This window comes from Myotis davidii, unplaced genomic scaffold, assembly GCF_000327345.1.
Source record: "Myotis davidii unplaced genomic scaffold, ASM32734v1 scaffold249, whole genome shotgun sequence".
Taxonomy (NCBI): domain Eukaryota; kingdom Metazoa; phylum Chordata; class Mammalia; order Chiroptera; family Vespertilionidae; genus Myotis; species Myotis davidii.
The window spans coordinates 2375388-2390196 of NW_006300367.1; the positions used below are offsets into that span (position 1 = coordinate 2375388).

A 14809-nucleotide genomic window follows, 5' to 3' on the forward strand; every position below is an offset into this window, starting at 1 on the left:
TAGAATGAATTATATATTATTATGATACTTATTTCCTCCCAATTAACCAATTAAACATTGTCATTGACTTCTTTCCCACAAAAACTATTTTTAAGAACTAAACTGAGAGCTGCAAGTTTGCTAAGGGATTTCTGTAGTCAGTGGGCAACTATGTGAAGCCCCTTTCCCACATCCTTTGAAGAAGTGGTGCCTTAAGATGCACAGAGTTCAGTTCTAAGGAGATGGACTGACAACCTGACATGTGGAAAGGGAGGACTGCACGGTGCTGAGAATTCAGGCTTTAGTGATAGGTAGCATGGCTCCCATCCGGATCTGTGACCTCATCTTGTCTTACATTCTTCATCTATACCAGGGTTCCTCAAACTGCGGCCCGCGGGCCGCATGCAAATACAAATATTGTATTTGTTCCTGTTTTGTTTTTTTACTTCAAAATAAGATATGTGCAGTGTGCATAGGAATTTGTTCATAGTTTTTTTAAAACTATAGTCCAGCCCTCCAACGGTCTGCGGGACAGGGAACTGGCCCCCTGTTTAAAAAGTTTGAGGACCCCTGATCTATACAATACAGGAAATATTATATTTAAAGTAACATCTCAGGTGGGATTGTGAGTGCATGCCAAAGTTCATTTCAAGCTTTTGGCTATGGGAAAGTCTTAGAAAGCCAAATGTAGATTGCCTCATGGTGGTGATATTTTGATAGAGACTAGCCAGGAAATAAATGTTTAGTTAATATTATTAGTATAATCACAAAGGTCAACACATATTTGATTATCTGTTAAAAGTAACAGGAATCAATGTGACCTACATAGGTAATTTGAATTTCTCAAACAGACTTTTTATCTCATTAAAATCTATCCAAAATTAAACACAGACTTATCAGGAATGCTAGATGATTCCTCAAAGGAACTCAAGTTGCATCATTCTAATGTGTTCTGCTCCTGACCATTTTGGAGACAATTATCTTAGGAGATAAAGTCATTAGTGCACTGCAACACAGCCCTGACAGCCAGGGTCATCTCAAAACCAAGTGTCATTTCCTCCCGTCCTTACCAGCCACTCAAGAGAGCCCAGGCAGTGTCCATCTGCCCCACCTCACCAGGTTCCCCCTCCCCTCTCTGAACTGACCCTCACCTGCATAGCACAGAGGCTCCTTGTACCTGCTTTGTTACCCCTTCACCAATGAAAACAAGTGAGGCTTTCGTCTCCCCTCACCCCACTCGCTGTTCAGTGGCAGGCAGGTAATTGTAAACAAGCGAAGGCCAGATAGACTGTGGTTATCTGAAGAGGCTTAGCTGAAAGAAGGCAGATTCAGGTGGTTGTTGCATCCCAGAAGTGCATGCCAATTTTAATTCACTAATGCATTCATTATGCATTTATTCTATCAGCAGTGATTCCTGAGTGCCTACCTGTGTAATGCGTTGGTATTCCGTGAACAAAGCAGACAACAGCCAGTGCCTTTATGGAGTTCACATTCTTTTGTGAAGAGATAGGTGACAAATCATTAACTGAATGCATAGCAGAGTATACATGTGTGAGAAGATAGTCAGTGCCAGGACAAAAAAGGGGACTCGGAAAGGGGATTGGAGGTACAGAGTGAGGGCGCGTTGCCACCTAAAATAGCAGGCTGGTGGTAGGTCTCTTTGTAAAGGTGCCATTTGGGCCTAGACAAGGTGAGTAGTGGGTCATGTGGACATCCCGGCACGAGCTTCTGGGTGGAGGGAACTTCTGTGCAAACACTCCGACAAAGGAGCCTGTCTGTGCCTTAGGGGCAGTGAGGAGGGCAGTGTGGCTGGAACAGATGGAGAGAAGAGAGAAGAATAGGGCGAGTTCAGAGAATTAAAGGGGGTACAGATCGGCAGGAACTGGTAGGTAATTTGAAAGATGTTCCTTTTTACCCAGAATAAAACAAGAAGCCATTGGAGGGTTTAATGTGACCTGCCTTAAGTGTTACAAGGCCCTCTCTTGCTCTTGCATTGGGAATTGACTGAAGGGATGAAGCTGGAAAGCTGGAAGCAAGGTAGCTGATTATAGATGCTCAGGCAATAAATGCTGGTGGCTCAAACTAAAGTAGCAGCACAGTGATAAGAAGTGATCGAAGGCAGAACTTCTGTGGGCAGAGCCAGAGGGTGTCTCCTGCTTTGGATGCAGGCTGTGAGGGAAGGGAAGGCCCTTCAAGTTGTGGGGTCAGCACAGTGTAAGCATAAAGTTGCTGTTATCTGATAGTGAAGGAAGAATGTGGGTGGAAAAGGTGGGGACAGGGGGAGGAGGTAGGAGTTCAGAAATTAGATTGGGACAATCACATTTTGAAATATTTGTTAGACACCCACGTGGAGTTGTGAAGCAAACAGCTGAATTTATGAGTGTGGAACTCAGGAGAGAAGACTGAACTCAAAATATAAACTTGGCATATAAAGTCATGAGATTGGCTGTGACTGTTTTTCTGTATCTGATTTTTACTTAAGAAAAGCCAACAGTTCATAATTCTATGAAACTTTCTAAATTATAAGCAAACTGACAGACTGCATTTTCTGGAAGTATCTTGAATCACCCTCCTTTCCCAATGCCTTTCCCAGGCCCCGCCCACTCCAGCAGGAAACTCCTGCTCCTTTTCAGTTAAGGGGAACTGAGCAAGTCACCACCCTGGTCATTTTTAAGGAATACCACTGGAGTCACCTTTCTCCCTGCTGGTAACAGAGAGAATTGTGCCAGGATGCTTGAAACTGGGCTGGGGCTAAATTCTTAGAAATGTTTGCCTCTGCGTAGCTCATTCTCCCCTCACTTGTAAAATCATTTTCCTTCTTTGAAGAGCACCATTGCTGTCTCCCCTGCGGTGCATCAGCCTTGAAAGAGAAACTTTTGTCTCTTCACATTTCCTTGTGTATAACCCAGCACATCACAACACAACAGTGAAGCCACTACCACGCACCTGTGCGGGCTGGATGGCAAGCACTCCTGAAGGCCAGGGGCCTCTGTGGACAGCTCTGCTTCCCACTTCTTCTCTTACCTCCATTGTCCCCAATGGTCCTTCTCTTTTGGAAGAATGCTGGTTTAGGGGAAATTTATAAATTCTTACATAAAATGTGTATATAACTTTTGTCCCTGTTGTATTGATTTTTGTTTTATTTCTCCTTCCATTCCTAACCCTTTTCAACCTTCGCTTCAACACCTTCTTTCCTCTCCCTTCAGAATGCACACTGTACATTTACACAGGTGGACAGCTTCCAGGGGGCCCTCCCTCTGAGCTTCCCTGGCACACATACTGTACTAGCGTGCATGCGCTCCTGAGCAGTGCAAAGGAGCTGTGTGTTCAGCTGAAAATTTTCTTTGTTAAACATTGCACAACAAGAGATGGCACATCCACTCAGACCCAGCCAGGTATGCAATCTGTTTAGGATTGTAGAGGAAGGGCTCAGCGTGAGCATCTCGAGCGTGTTTGAATTAAGCACCCTGCGTGTGAGACTGACAGCCCCCGCCTACTGCAGGCCTTTCCCTTTGGTAGCTCGGCAATAGTCTCTTTCTGAGTTCATGGCTTCGGTGTTCAGTTCCTACCGAGTAGGAGAAGAAGACAGAAAACACCAGCTGAAATGAACTGTTTAAAGAATATGGAAATTATACTCCTGAATCTGCCCTTTTTAAAGAAGGAAAATGGGGTTATGCATCTTTTATTTTGAGTGACTACTTTACAGATGAGTTCTCCCAATCACAGCCTGTATTGAACAGAGTGAGTCAAGCTCTGAGGCAGCCCCATAGTATTTTTTTTTTGTCATTTTAGGGATATTAGGTTTTTCCATAAACAAGTATTCATTTTCCCTACTGAAATACACCATTGTTCGGTTTGTTTGTTTGTTTTTGAGTGACCATAAAAGACATGAATTTCTAGCAAACATTTTCATTGATAAACTAAACTGAGTTTATTTATATTTTAAATATATTTGTAATGATTTCAGAGAGGAAGGAAGAGAGAGGTAGAAACATCGGTGATGAGAGAGAATCATTGATTGGCTGCCTTCTGCATGCCCCACACTGGGGATCCAGCCCGAAAACCAAGCATGTGCCCTGGCCAAGAATCAACTGTGACTTACTGGTTCATAGGTTGATACTCAATCACTGAGCAGCACCAGTAGGGCTAAAATGAGTTTATTAATGTGTCAATACAAAGGCCTGTGTGAGGCTTATTAAAGATGTGCTCAAAGTGCCCAAATATTTCTTACTTTCCCCCAAGATCCCTCCTCCTGCATGCCCAACTGGATTTGACAATCATGAGTTTTAAAATACTCTAAAGAAAGAATGGGTTTATACTGAAAATGTTTTTATTTCTTTTTGTGTTTATAGAATGCTGATTTACAAAATGGTAAAACTCTGTGAGATGAACTGTGGCTGGTGTTTCTCAGTGGTTAGAATGTCAGACTGCAGGCCAAAGGGTCTCAAGTTCGATTCCCAGTGAAAGGCACTTATCTGTCTTGCAGGTTTGATCACTGGCCCCTGTTAGGGCCTATAGGAGGGCCAACCAATTGATGTGTCCTTCTCACATTGATGTTCCTCTCTCCCCTCCCTCCCTTCTACTCTCTCTAAAAATCAATGAAATAATATCCTTAAAATATCTTCAGGTGAGGATTTTTTTAAAAAGACTCTGGTCTGGCCAGTGGCCAGTGTGGTTCAGTGGTTGAGCATCAACCTATAAAGCAGGATGTCAAGGTCAAATTTCTGGTCAGGGCACATAACCAGGTTGTGGGCTGGATTCCCAGTGTGGGGTGTGCAGAAGGCATCCAATCAATGATTCTCTCACATCATTGGTGTTTCTATCTCTCCTTCTCCTTTCTTCTCTGAAATCAATAAAATCTATACTAATAATAGACAAATATGTAAATAGATCATACCTCTGCAATGTCCCACAGCCAATCAGGACAGAATGTGCAAATTAACTGGACAAAGATGGCGGCGGCCACGGAGCCAGCCCGAGCGGGCGGGAGGCTTGGGTCAGGAGGAAGCCAAGCTTCCCGCACACCTGAGCTGGCAGATGAAGGTGGGGCCTGTGGGCAATGGCCACAGAGCAGGCCAGAGCAAGTGCGCTTAGGTGGCCCTGGGTGACAGAGGGAGCCAAGCTTCCTGCCCGCCCTGGCCAGCCGCTGAAGGAGCCAGTCTGAGAGTGTGGGAGGCTTGGGTCACCCAAGCTGGCCGCCAAGGGAGGGGCCTGCAAGTGGCCCTTAGCCCCTTACCCAGGCTGGCCACACCCCCATGGGGTGGGGGTCACTTCTGGGGGGTATGGTCAGCCTTCAAACGGCATCATCCCCTGACCCAGACTACCCAGGCACCCCAGTGGGGACCCCCATCTTGAAGGGGGTGTGACCAGCTTGAAAACAGCCCTCAACCTTTTACCCAGGCTGGAAAGGCCCCCCAGCAGGAGCCCCCACCATGAAGGGGGTGTGGCAAGCCTGAAAACAGCCCTCAGCCCCTCACCCAGCACAAACCCTCACCCCATGTGGTTGTGGCTCACCTGAAAACCACCACAGACCCCTCACCCAGGCCACCCTGCCCCCACTAAGGGAGCCCCCAACCTGATCCGGGACAACCTTCAGGGCAAACCAGCAAGCCCCCACCCATACACCAGGTCTCTATATCTATACTAATAAAAAGGTAATATGCTAATTAGACTGGGACACCTTCCAGAAGACCTGCCGGACATTCTTCTGGACAAAGCCATGGTGGCAGGGCCGAGGTAGAGGTGCTTAGGGGCCAAGAGGGGAGGGCAGTTGTGGGTGATCAGGCTGCTGGGGGGATTGGGGGTGAACAGATCATCAGTGGAAGTCAATTGGGGGGGATCAGGCTGCCGGGGAGGGGCAGTTGGGGGTGAGCAGGCCTGCAGGAGGACAGTTGGGGACTAGCCGGCTGGCAGGGAGGGCAGGTGGTGGAGAGAAGGCCGGCAGGAGAGGCAGTTGAAGGTGATCAGGCTGGTGGGGGATAGCAGTTGGGGGCAAATAGGCCGGCAGGCAGAGTGGTTAGGGGAAATCAGGCAGGCAGGCAGGTGAGCCAGCATTCCCCGATTGTGAGAAGGATGCCTGACTGACGGTTGTGGGATCAGTCTTAAACTGCCAGTCAGACATCCCCTGAGGGGGTCTCAGATTGGAGAGGGTGCAGGCCGGGCTGAGGGACACCCCCCATGGACGAATTTCATGCACCGGCCCACTAGTCTATATAAATAAAAGCCTAAGCAACTGTTTGACCATTCAACTGTTCGACCGGTAGCTGTGATGCAAACTGACCACCAGAGGGCAGATGCTCAATGCACAGGCATGGAAACATGGAACAGACTTATGAATCTCAGAGGGAAGAGGTGAGGGGGGAGGGCAGGAAGAGATTAACCAAAGATCTTATATGCATATTAGAGGCAGAGTGCACAGATTCATGCCCTGGTGGGGTCCCTTGGCATGACATTCCCCGAGGGGTCCCGGATTGCAAAACGGTGCAGGCCAGGCTGAGGGACCCCACCAGGGCACATTATTCTGTTAGACCCTGTTAGAATAAAATAACAGAATTCCAACTTGAGCTGGCCTGCATGAAATGGGGTTTTTCTGAAAAGATCTTGGGGAATCTCACAGAACCTAATATAGATGAAACAGCCAGCCCTCAAAATGTTCAGGGGTGCAACCAAATTTTGGGAATAAGAGGAACCAGCCACATAACCTGCACCTGGGTACCTGTGTTCTCTCTCTCTCTCTCTCTCTCTCTCTCTCTCTCTCTCTCTCTCTCTCTCTTCACAGAAAGATACATTTTCCTCTCTCTCTCTCTCTCTCTCTCCCTCTCTCTCTCTCCCTCCCTCTCTCTCTTTCTCAATCTCTCACTGAAGAAAAGCTATCTTCTCATAGGTGAAACATTGCTACTGTGAACTTCTGAGTTTTCCATTTCATAGTTGCAGCCACCAAAAAGAGGCTGATCTGAACTTTTTTTATGCCAAAACCAAAAGAATCCTATATCATAAAAGCTTAATATGCAAATTGAACAAACAGTGGAACGACCTGCAGAACACCCGGTTGCTGTGACATGCTCTGACCACCAGGCAGGTACCAGTGGGGGCCCCCTCAATCTTCCGCTAGAAACCTAGCAGAGGGAGGCAGCCATGGCAGCAGTGTGGGTGGGGCTGGCGAGCGGGCAGTGCCAGGCCCTGCCAAGGCGGGTGGCAGCTGCGGGCTCCCAAACACCCCACTGATCAACCCACAGATCTGCCCTGATTACTGGCCAGTCCTAGGGACCCTACTGGTGCATGATTTCATGCACCAGGCCTTGAGTTGTAGGATAAGTACCTACTGGCCTGGCTTTGCTCAGCTTCCCTTCTTTAAATCTGTGTGTGTGTGTGTGTGTGTGTGTGTGTGTGTGTGTGTGTTTGGGGTGGAGGAGTGAGGGGGAATGGGGTGAGACAGGGTATAGAGAGGACATGTCAAATTTGACAGCTTCAGAGGAGAAACTATGGAGAAATATAAACTGCAAAAGAAGCAATATTTAGGAACGGGGAAGTATAGGGTGCAAGAGAAAAGGTATGGTGCGGGTGGGCATCTATAGGCTAGCTGTCAGGCACTCCATCAGGGCACACCCAGAGGCAGAGCCCCTTGCTTATGTAACTTGCCACAGCACAAGGTTCGTGGGAGGTAAGGACTCTGGTATATCTCAGTGACAAGTGTGTTTCTTTTATTTTTCACCGAGATCTGGCGCTGGAAGTAAAAATCATGAGGAAGGGTAACATTAGGTGCAGGAAAGGGATCATTTTTTTGGTTTGTTTATTCACTTATTGGTTGGATTTGTGGACATATTCTATAACAAAATTACTGGACCCTATCCAGCCATAGCTGGATACCAAGGGGTTACCAATAAGCTCTTCCCAAACATAAGCCCTGTCAGCACAATTGAGTGTTTGCTGTGCTGAGCAGAATTTTTCTAATAATGCGTCTGAACATATGCAGGAATATTAGTTTCTGGGCTTTGAAACAATCACTGCTAGAGGGTTCCTTATCTATACAGGGCGTTTAAGGTAATCACACCCTCAGTGGTTACACAATAAATGCTTTTACTGCATTAGACCACTTCTGTTACTTCATTGCTCCCACCCTCTCCCTTTTAAGTCCAGGGGATGTTTTTTAACTGTAAAGATGGTTTTCAGATTTCAGTATTTATTATTGCTTTTACTCTTAATTTGATTCATTACAAATATGATGCACTTGCCAGTTTATCTCTTAGTAGTAACAGGACCTGCAGTGTCAAGATTTTAATTCATGTATATAAAAGGCAAAGAGAATTATCCAAAGGCACTGTGTAGCAAATGTCTGGAGCTGGGATCAAACTCAGGAATGTGTGACCTTAAAGTCTAAGATCTCTGTTCAGAAAAAAATAAAATAAAACATTGTCTTCACTCCCATTAGAACAAGGGACACTTAGCCTTTGTTTTCCTATCATTTTTACAACACAAAGTGTTTTTCTTATTTTGTTGTGGCCGTGCTGTACAGCTTGAATTTCCACTTAATCCAGTCCCGGTCCATTATTATCCCATTTGCTAACATCATTTGTAGCAGCTTTATGATAGCACATTAATTTTATGTGCTACAACTTTCCTAAGAAATTTTCTAATCTTGAACACTTAACTTGATTCATCATGACATCATTGTGAATAATGATAAGTAGCATGCATAATTTCCATATTTTAAAATATATCCTAAAGATAGAGCTATTTAAGTGTGATTGCTGGGTCAAATTATGTGAATGTTTCAGAGAATTTTTAACATGTATGGTGAAAAAAAAATTTAGAATAGTTACACTATTTTCAGTATAACCTAGTAAGAGCCTTATTGTAAGGGTGATATTGGCACTTTAAACAATGATATAATTTTTTTGCATGTTAAATGAGCAGGTACATCTTTTAAAATGTCATGTTGCTTTTTAAAAATAGTGGTTTAAAAGAGATTCCTGACTAATCCCCAAAAGAGAAATGTGGGGTCAGTGACCACAATTATCTGCACATCTCCCCTTTTCTTTAAAAATGCAAAACCTTTCCAACACGTGAAATTACAAACTTTGCACATTTTGTTCTGTGGAAAATGAAAAGCCTTACAGATTCTGACTACTTTATAGTAACTTCAAATCAATGAGATTTTGCCCCAGTGTTGAAATCCTTAACTTAATTGCCTAAATCAACTCAAAGCTTTTATTGCCCAATAATTCCACCCATTTCTTATGGTAAATCACAGTTTTTATTTTGATGGATTGAAGACTGATTAGGTAGAGAAGTATAGCTGACCAATTTACTCTATTAATTCATGCAAGTAGATATTTATTTTTCTCTTTATTCTTACTGATTTGGTTGCTCTGCTTTATCTCCTCCTAGGTGTTTGCCAAACTACTGTGAACATGGAGGAAGCTGTTCCCAGTCCTGGACCACCTTCTATTGTAACTGCAGTGACACGGGCTACGTTGGCCCCACCTGCCATCACCGTGAGTAGATTCGTGGTTTCCACAATAGAATGGGCAAAACTCCAGGAACACCAGATTACCTTCATGATGTAGTCAGCATGGGGAAGGAACTTCTTATTCATTCATTCAACATGCCTTTCTTGAGATAATACAATATGCCAAACATTGGGGTGGGCATGGAGGATACATGGATATGAGCCATATTCTCATGGAATGTATGGCCTATGAGGAGGACAGGAATGGGAAATGTTATGGTACAGGCAAGACAAGAGGCCATGGGTGCATAGAGGTGCATAGGGGTGAGCTATTAAGTCAACTGTGTTGTCTTTGTGGGCTGAGTTGTACTGTGATAAACAATCCAACATCTCAGTGGCCTAAGTGACCAGCAGTTTTGCCATGCCTGTGTGATATGCTCATCACACATGGGCAGAGGGCTCTTGCTCACATTGCCGCATTCTGGGATGCTGACAGAGGCTCCCTCTCTGGAACTTTGTCATGGCATGAAGGAAACACAGGGAAACATATGTCAGTTTTTTAAATCTACCTGTTAGTGGCTAACAGCACTTCTATTCACATTCATATGGGCACACCTAAATTTAAGAGGGAAGGAAATACCACCTTATCATGAGATCTGACACGGCAGAACCAACATATTGGTGATAAGTATGATGACCATATGTCAGTGTTTGGGAGGCTTCAAATAGAAAGCTTGAACTGAACTTGTGGTGGGACTATGTTAGGAAAAATGGAAAAGGAAACTGAATCTGCAAGCAGTTTTTTGCTGGAGGATTGGGTGGGTGGAATCTCTCCATCACTAGTGGGAGAAAAGTAAATTACTAAGACTGGCACAGGAGAATGAGTGTTTTTTATTTGCATGGAATTATAATCCTCTTTTTCCAGTGTCCTATCGTCTTTAAGCCAGTCCTGGAAAATATGCAGCTGAGGGTTCAGTAGAGCTAAAAAGCAGGGCCAGTGTCCAGAGTTCCTGTGCCATGGTAGAGTTGAGTCTGATGTAGCATCAGTACATTTTCAACCCTGATAAAGACGTAAGTCCAAGCTACTTAATTTTTGACAAAAATTAATGTCATCATTTCTATCAGTTTTTTAAAAAATATATATCATTGATTTTTTACAGAGAGGAAGGGAGAGAGATAGAGAGTTAGAAACATCGATAAGAGAGAAACATCGATCAGCTGCCTCCTGCACATCTCCTACTGGGGATGTGCCCGCAACCCAGATACATGCCCTTTACCGGGATCGAACCTGGGACCTTTCAGTCCACAAATCGATGCTCTATCCACTGAGCCAAACCAGTTTCGGCATTTCTATCAGTTTCAATGTTTATTCTATTCACCTTTTCTAAAGTAATTTAACGATCTTTTAAGGAGTTCATCCTATGAATGCTATTCTACTTTAATATTCTCCATCCACCAGCTTAAAAATAGTATTTTTTAGCTTAAGAAAATAAAATTGATGGAATACTGTAAAGCTGATGAGTTGAACAATCAGCAGACTAAGCTTATCAATATCATTTATTTAAAACCTTCCCATTCTCCTTCCTGTGAAATTGCTCAGTGCTTACACTGTGGGCTGTAACACTAAAAACCCCATGTTTCCTTCTGGAGACCCTGCCAGGACAAAAAAAAGAGCATTTGTGTGACTCTGAGGTTGGACAAGCACACTTTGGATGCCTGTGCAATTCAAGAATTTGTCCTCCCTCTAACAAACCCCTGCCACCCACCACCTCTGATTGGGTAAGAACCATTGTTTTGAATCACTTGGTAAACTAAGTGCATCAAATTTGCCTTCATGCTTTTAGCAAGTATGTGAGTCACATGTGGGGCATTAGAGATACAAGCTGCCAAAGGGAAGAAAACATCACCTAGGACACCTCATGAAAACAAAACAAGGAAGTTCAATATTCTGCTCTTGTGGAAATGACAATGTTCTTGGCATGTTGGGCAGATTTTCTTAAAGCAATCATTTACAATCAGAAAAGTAAATATAAGGTCATCAGAATTTTTAAAATTGATAATTTCTTGAGTGTTCTCTTAGTATTTTGTCCTTTTAAGCTCTTCAGGGTTAGTTTAATTTTTTTTTCATTATTGGTTTGTTCCAGTAAATGTGAACCAATGGGGCTGACTGAAAACAGATAGGATAAACTTTTTTTTAGCTCTTGTGCATCTGGGTGAGGTGAAGAAGTGTCCAATGGACTCTCTGAGAAATGACAAAATGAGAATTCTGAGTCTAGACACATTAGGTTGCTGTGAAAACTTGACATATCATGATTCCATTTCAATATTCTTTCCTCATTATCTGATGACAGTTAAAAACTTGGGTATGCAAGTTAGGTTACTTTAAATGCACCTTGTTCAAAACCACCTATGTAAGAAAATGATGATGAATATGTGGGCAATTCTTATCCAATCTGTGGCAGCTTCCCCATATAAGGAAAGGAGGAGATTATTGTTTCCCATGGGCTTCCATTGAACACTACTATATCAGGACTGTCAGTTGTTTTTGGTTAGAAATTTTCTTATCTAAGTTGTATCCTATTCTCCAGAATAGTAATGAAAGGTAAAATAATTTAGCCATTCAACACAAGCCCTGGAAACCCAACCAATGTTCATGGCCATCAGACCACCAGAGACAGTTACCATGGTTATTGGTTTTACACAGTGTGCAAGTTTAGAAGCTGTGTACTTGAAGCCAAACTTCTAAGTACTCAGGGTATGACTTGGTCATGGTATATCATGTCCACCTTATTACAAATCCAAGTTAAAATAGGAAGAATGATTTTTATTTTATTTTATTATGGGAGCATAATGCACAGATCGGTCTACAACGTGATAAACTGAGATGGCGTTACTACCATACTAGAGGCCCAATGCATGAAATTTCTGCACTCAGTGGTAGAGAAATATCCAAGCCCTCTCACAGTCCAAGAGCCCCATGATCAATCACCCCAAAGAGGTAGGCTCTGTCCACCTAGCCAAGGCTTCATGATGGATCACCCCCGAAGAGGGACGCCCCCCTACCCACCACAGCACCACCACAGGGTAGCTTGGGCCTCCTTCTTTGGGGTAATCATGGAGCCCTCCAATTGATTGATCATCCCACTTGCCAGTGGCCTGGGACTCCCTCTTCAGGGTGATCATGGGTGATGGTCAGGCCCCCGACCAATCGCATCACACCCGCCTTGGCTGCCCCAGCACCAGTAGGTGTCACAGTGTGGTCATCTGGATGGTTGTTCCACTGTTTGGCCATTTGATCTATTTGCATAATACACTTTAATTATTATAGAAGATTTATTTTATAGATGAGCACATTGAGGCCCAGAAAGGATACATAACTTTCTCTAGATCACATAGCTAGTAAGTGCTCGAAAGGAGTAAGTATGGTGGAAGATGTCAGATCGTTAGGCCTTATATCTGATTTCCTTTCTCCAACACACAAGATATTTGCAAACCACTGTATATGAACTTTTTGATAGGCCATTCATGATATTCTTCATATAGTTATAGACACTATGATATTGTGATACCCTAATTGACAATGCAATTCTAGAAGACAGAGTGATGAGGAAGTATTTGTGTTCTAGGATAATTGTGACATCATCACAGAAGTAAGTAAGCTGCATTAGGACTTGGAGAACTGCTAAAATTAGAACTGGAGAGACTGGCAAGAGCCAGGACCCGGTGGTGGGAATATATATGCTATGTTTTGGGATGATGCTGATGTTTGCCTGGCTCAAGACAGGAACAATGAAGAGCTTTATTCATTCCTGAAGCCCAAACTGGACCCCTATAAAGCACTTTTCTGGAAGGGAATCTGAGTATACTTTCTCTTATGAGCAGTTTTTTACATGTTATTTGAAAATATCTATGAATACCACTTTAATAACTGCATCATAAATAGTCTACTTAATGAGACTTTTGTTTTTATTTAATTCCTTTAATATTCTGGCCTTTTGAGGGGAGGGACCCTGTGTTTTTTCCAAATATATGTTATTATATTCAACATTTCCAGTGAACACTTTGTGCTTATTTTTTAACCCCACATGTATTACTGTTTTCTTGAACTAGTCTTAGAAATAGCATTATTGAGTCAAAGATTATGAATAGTTTTAAGGATCTTGATCATATTACCGATGTACTTTTTTAAAACCTACTACAGTTTATACTCTCATTAATATTTTCTGGCATCTTGTTTTACCTCCTCTGTTTGACATGTACTTTTACTAAAGCATTTGCATATTGAAGTAGAAATTATTTTTGACTGTCATGGTGAGTTCCAGATAAAGCAAAGTTTTGTTTTGTTTTTTAGATGACTTGTATAATAGGAATAAGATTGTTTCCACAAAATCTTATTTTATCATTCAACAAGTACTTCTTAAAACACATCTGGTGTCAGTAACAATGCATTTGATTATTAGTCTCACAGTGAGTGAATTCAATACATGATACAAGTACTTATTATTATCCGTGTGTCTCCTGTTGAGTGGGACTTGCCTTGATCTTCTCACTAGTTCTGTCTGATGACAGTCACCATTTCTCAGCCTTTGCTAATCCCTTTCATAGTGCAGCCTCTCTGACACCCTGATAATGCCTTTTAGCTCACTTCTCAGCTTGGCAAGAGGATGTCATTTTTTTTTTCTCTTAAGCCTGATATAGTGCTTCTCCCATTGGGCAGTCAATAGCCAGGTATTGATTAGAAGCATATCAACTTGTCTGGCAATCATGCCCTATAGTCATCACAGAGGAATAGCACTTTTGCTATTTCGATAGTAGGTAAATGGTTCTCTAACTACATTGCATTTTATGGTTGGACCAAAAGGTTGGAGATGGTGGAGGATTTTGTTAAGTGAGTTTATTTATTTATAAAGTATCTTTATTGTTGAAAGTATTACAGATGTCCCCCTTTGTTTTTTGTTTTTTTCCCATTGACCCCTTCCACCCAACACCTGCCCCCACCCCAGCCTTTACCACACTGTTGTCTGTGTCCATGGCTTATGTATATCCTATATACATAAAAGCCTAATAATAAAAGCCTAATATGCTGTCTATCCAGTTGGCCGTTCAACCAATCAAAGCATAATATGCTAATGATATACTAAGGCTGCTCAACTGCTTGCTAAAATGTGTACTGACCACCAGGGGGCAGACATTCAGCCAGTCGACCGGTTGCTATGATGTGCACTAACCACCAGGGGGCAGACGCTCTGACTGGTAGGTTAGCTTGCTGCTAGGGTCTGGCCAATCAGGACTGAGTGAGATGGGCCAGACATGCCCTGGAGCCCTCCCAAGGTTCCTCCATGACTGGTCAACCTCCCGTGTCCCTCCCTGGCCCCTATCATG

At 43.3% G+C, this 14809-nt stretch overlaps 1 protein-coding gene across 1 annotated transcript in view; it reads left to right on the forward strand.

The window, feature by feature from the left end:
• Nucleotides 1-14809, forward strand: part of CNTNAP5 (contactin associated protein-like 5) — an 866926-nt gene that overhangs the window by 507999 nt on the left and 344118 nt on the right. Inside the window, exon 11 of the mRNA XM_006776823.2 lies at nucleotides 9367-9473. Coding sequence (XP_006776886.1) covers nucleotides 9367-9473 — 107 coding nt within the window. The remainder of the gene's footprint in view (nucleotides 1-9366; nucleotides 9474-14809) is intronic.